The 4,588-nt window shown below is 57.5% G+C and overlaps 1 protein-coding gene across 3 annotated transcripts; it reads right to left on the bottom strand.

Moving 5' to 3' along the window:
- Nucleotides 1–781: 781 nt before the first annotated feature.
- Nucleotides 782–4,104, bottom strand: LOC123116916 (putative cyclic nucleotide-gated ion channel 9). 3 transcript variants are annotated; one of them, XM_044537786.1, is made up of 5 exons: nucleotides 3,799–4,104; nucleotides 3,541–3,728; nucleotides 2,236–3,413; nucleotides 2,054–2,165; nucleotides 782–1,966 (listed from the first exon to the last, which is right to left on the bottom strand). In XM_044537786.1, exons 3-5 carry the CDS (start codon nucleotides 3,378–3,380, stop codon nucleotides 1,058–1,060), a joined length of 2,166 nt encoding a protein of 721 aa, XP_044393721.1. In that variant the 5' UTR covers nucleotides 3,381–3,413; nucleotides 3,541–3,728; nucleotides 3,799–4,104; the 3' UTR covers nucleotides 782–1,057. The 3 variants fall into 3 exon arrangements, with proteins under 3 accessions (XP_044393721.1, XP_044393719.1, XP_044393720.1); XM_044537784.1 differs by having other exon boundaries at nucleotides 3,541–3,765; nucleotides 3,847–4,104; XM_044537785.1 differs by having other exon boundaries at nucleotides 2,236–3,408; nucleotides 3,541–3,765; nucleotides 3,847–4,104.
- Nucleotides 4,105–4,588: the final 484 nt, after the last annotated feature.

The following is a 4,588-nucleotide window of genomic DNA, read 5'->3' as shown; positions in this document are numbered from 1 at the left end:
AATCTAGATAAGTGGCGGTCTCTTATTGGCTCTGCACAATATTTCCTGCAGGGAACCCTCCAGCTGAGCCAAACCCGTCTTATAGGGCAATTAACAAGCAATGACTAATCAAGTTTTGATGCACGCGATTTACTGTCTAAAGTAGCATCTTAAATTAATAGGTTGCCTTGGTACCTGAGTTTTAGTCGGAGGGCCTAGTAAACTTGAACGGAGGGAATACCTGTAATAGTATTTCTAGAATTATTACTCCTTTTAATATGGCACATGATGCAAAATAGGTGAGATGGTTTTTGCTAGTGTTCGACGTTGTAATATGTTTTATCCATGTTTTTGCCTCGAGTGTTCCAGCCAGTTGTGGGTCTTTAGCTACGTGTCGTGCGGTAAATTACTATAAAATTCACCTCCCCCCACCTACAAATCCGAGGTTGGAACTGGTTGCTCATGTGTCGGCCCTGATCTGAGAGGGTGGCAATTTCTTCAGACTATCAGCAATGTCTACATAGAGTTTTTTTTTTTGGAAAAACTGACACCGTTTGATCTCGATCAGTCAATTGTGAGCGCACGTCCACTCAGAGTTCCTTCCCAACAACGTTCGCCCATTAGCATTGCGGTTCTCTAATGAAATCGGCAATGAGACACGTTGTTTTACAAAACCTAAATGATAAGTGATGTGGCACGAAGTAACACCGTCCTGACATTTTCATAAGTAAAATTGCCATAAAAAACAAATCCCAAAAAACAGAAATTTGCCATCCAAACAGAAAGTTGTCATGCTTCACAATTAAAATTGTCATCCTCAGTTAACTAAAGTTGTCATCAAAAAACGTCAGGGCAGAATTGCTTCGTGCTTTACGTGCAACACTTATCAAAGATACTAGTCTGGTTCTATCTCCTATTGTTGAATCTCGTGTTCTCGCAAGTAATGCATGATTATGTTAGTGCAAACAACCAAAGACAATCAAATACGAGGAACACTGTGCTATTTCTTGAGTAGAGAATAGTCAAACTGTCAAAGTCACATAGCTTCATCTCGATAGTATATGCAACCGGAGGCAAGTCAATCATCAGCGCCGAAGTCCGGCTCACGCGGCTTGGGCACGGGGACATGGATCATGATATCCCCTTGATCCCGCTTGGTCGACCGCTGCCGGTGCACGCCGCGCAGCGCGTTGGCCGCGAACCGTGACACCAGTATGGTGGTCTTGAAGCTCGACGACCGGCCTTCCTCCTCCTCCTCCTTGCGCCGCAGCTCGGCGGCCTTCCGCTTGAGGTGCCGCCGCCACGCGGCCTGGACGTAGGTGGCGGCCCAGGTGCGCCACTGCTGCGAGTAGAAGCGGAAGGTGTGCTGCACCTGCTTGCTGTGCATGCGCCGGAACTGCCCCGCCACGAACTTGAGCTCCTCGGCGTGCAGCGCGAAGGACTCGACCTCGGAGAGCGCCATGACGGTGCGCGTGGAGGAGGGCAGGCTGACCCCGGACTTGGGGTCCAGCGCCCAGGTGAGCAGCTCCTCGCCGCAGAAGTCGCTCTCCTGGAGCATGCTGCGGTTGAAGAAGCCACTCCGGCCGCCGTCCGTGGTGATGCTCTCCAGGCTGCCGCGGATGATGAAGAGCATCTGGTCCACGGGGTCCCCCTCCCGGATGATGTACGTCCGCTCCGTGTAGAGCGCCGGCTTGAGGCGCTCGCAGATGGCGTCCAGGAGGCGCTCGTCCATGTTGGCGAACAGCGGCACCCTCCGCACGAGGCCCAGGCAGAGGTGGCGCTTGATGTCGCGGCGGAGGTCCTTGGGGAGGTTCTGGACCAGGGCCTCCTCGTCCACCCCGCGGGTGTTGATCCACTTGTACTGGTCGTAGCGCCGGACGCGGTCGCGCAGCTCCATCGGCAGCAGGCGGTGGTGCATCCACTGCTCCGAGTCCCGCCGCTTCACCCGCATCTCCTCCAGCCGCACGGTCAGCGATTGCAGATACGTCTGCAAAAGATCGATCGTCTCGTCAGTGCAACACATACATAAATGGGGCAGCTAGGCTTAAGCTAGTAAAGAAGAAGGATCGTTGACCTGAATGTTTCCGATGAGCATGGCCATTAGGATGAGGCCGAAGGTGGCGAGCGTAATGGCGAAGAGCGACTCCCCGGTGTAGATGGTTGTCTTGAGCCCTTGGCCTAGCGTACTGTTCGACCACATAAATTAGTGACAAACTACAATCAAAATAATGTTGTCTTGTTGAGTAATTTTGTTACCTCAAGTTGGCGAGGCCCCACCAGAGGCAGAAGAGGAGCTTGGTGGTCATGTCTTTGGAGGTGGTCACGTCCGAGGTGACGGCCGACGAGTACATGCCGTAGTCGAAGGGCATCTCGCCGTCGTCGGTGGGCTGGCAGTTCTCGGTGATGACCTGCCGGATCACGGTGGTCCACTCCGTGTACTCCTCGTTGCTCTCCGTCTTGCCGCAGTACATGTAGATCTGGTTGCACCCCGGGAACTCGTTGCACGAGAAGCGCCAGCAGTCGGTCACCCGCTCGATCGACAGCAGGTACCAGAAGGCGCCCACGATGTGGCTGGCCAGCATGTACCAGAGGAGGTAGTAGGCGGCGCCGGCGAGGGCCGTCTCGGCGAAGACGCCGCTGGTGCGCTTGAGCTCCGTGGACAGCGGGTATATCCGGACCAGCCGCGGCACGTACTGCGCGATGATGATGGACAGCAGCCTGTCCTTGGTCTCCAGCACCGCCGTCTTGTCCTCCCGGTAGAGGAACTTCCAGATGACCATCTGCGGCAGCGGGAGCACGGAGAAGACGTCGGCGATGAAGAAGCGGCGGCAGTAGCGCTTGGCGATCTCCACGGTGTCGATCACCAGCTCGCCGCGGCCGAAGACCCTGGAGGAGGGCGCGATGAAGGCGGTGCGGAACTGCAGCGCGATGCGCGCCAGGAAGTAGATGTCGAACAGGGTGCGGACCACGGCGGTGGAGATGGCGAGGCCGTGGTCGATGCCGATGCACAGGTTGGTGTTCTGCTCCCCGGGGAGCTGCTCCTCCCTCACCCGGGGCCCGTAGAAGAACATGGGGTCGATGGCGATGGAGATGATGCAGGAGATGAGGAAGCTGCGGTTGAGGCGCACCAGGATGCGGTCCTGCGGGTCGAAGATCTTTTGCGACGTGTTCTTGAGGTCCTCCTGGAACACGGCCGCCATGGCCGCGCCCGTGCGGATCGACCGGCCCAGCGTGCGGAGCTGCGCCGAGCCATGCGTGATCACGCCCCGCGCCAGCAGCTCCGGCTGCGCCAGCCGCCGCCGGGACGCGCCCACCACGCCGCCGTACCCGATGTGGAAGGCGGACCGCCGCCGCTCCCCGCCGCCGCCGCCGCCCCCGCCGATGGACGCCTCGTACGACATCCCGCTCGCGCTCGCGTCGTCAGCAAGCCTAAGCTACGAGGCAAAAACCAAACGTTGATGCATGCATGCATTCATTATCCCCGCCAATCATCTAAGGGATCCCTTATGAAATGAGATGAAATGGAGTACTCGATGAAATGAAATGCATCCGGCATCTCACCTTACAAATTTCTCCTTGCCGCCGTCGATGAATCGCGTCTTATGCCGGGCACTGCCGAGCAAGATCTGCTAGCCGCCATGGAGGCTGGCCGCTGGTTGATTCCATCCATTCATTCAGAGCACTGTGGACATTAACGAACCAGAGGCTCGTTCGTCCCCTCCTCTGGATCCCGCGTGCGCAACAGAATTCTGCCGCGGAAGCACAAAATCAACCGAGAATTCCTATCTGCAATCGCCAGATGATAAGCCAAAATGATACCCGTGATAAGAACAAGAAGCCTCTCGAATGGATGGCAAGAAGGCAAACCTGCAATCTCCCCTCTCGTTCATCAGAAAGAAAGGAAATCCCAATCGCTCGCTCGCTCGCTGCATCGACCGCAAACTTTTCGCTCCCCGTTTACAGGGCTAAGCGGGACACTGCGGCTGATGCGGCATGCGGCAGTGGCTGGCCGCCACACACCGCTATAATTAGCGCCGGCGTTTGCGGCAGCCCGCATGCACCCGCCAGCGGACAGTAGTATTAATCAGCATCAGCTACAGCTGCATTAGGCCATCTCCAGCCGTTCGCCCCCCAGGGCGCCTAAATAGAGCGGCCTGGGGGCGTGCCGGCGCTAGTTCGGTCTCTGGGGGCGACCTAGCTCCCAGTCACACCCCCACGCGCCGGCCTCAGGATGCAGGAAATTTAAACTTGGTCGTTCCCGCTCTCAATAGACGCCGCAAATCCGGCGATCGGACGTAGTCTGGCGTTACAAGAAACAGAGCGCCGCCGCCGCAAGTTCGCGTGCGCAACGATTCACTCGGCGGGGTCGGCTCCAGGCGTTGGCGGAGTCGGCGTGCGCGGGCTCGTCGGTGTCGGAGCTGCTTCGGTGCTGAGCTGCGTCGGCGCGGCTTCGGCACTGCTGGGCGGCGATGTAGAGGCGTCGTTCGGGCTTGGCGTCCGTGTGGTCGTGGGCGTCGTCGGCGTTGCCGTTGGCAGCTCGTTCAGGATGAGGCCGCGCTGCACCAGGTACCACGCCTTGAGCTTCTCGTCGTTGCTCTGGAGCATGTCC

The sequence above is a fragment of the Triticum aestivum genome, chromosome 5B, assembly GCF_018294505.1.
Source record: "Triticum aestivum cultivar Chinese Spring chromosome 5B, IWGSC CS RefSeq v2.1, whole genome shotgun sequence".
In the NCBI taxonomy this organism is placed as follows: Eukaryota; Viridiplantae; Streptophyta; class Magnoliopsida; order Poales; family Poaceae; genus Triticum; species Triticum aestivum.
Note: the sequence above shows the minus strand (reverse complement) of the source record. Positions and strands in the feature narration are given on the sequence as shown.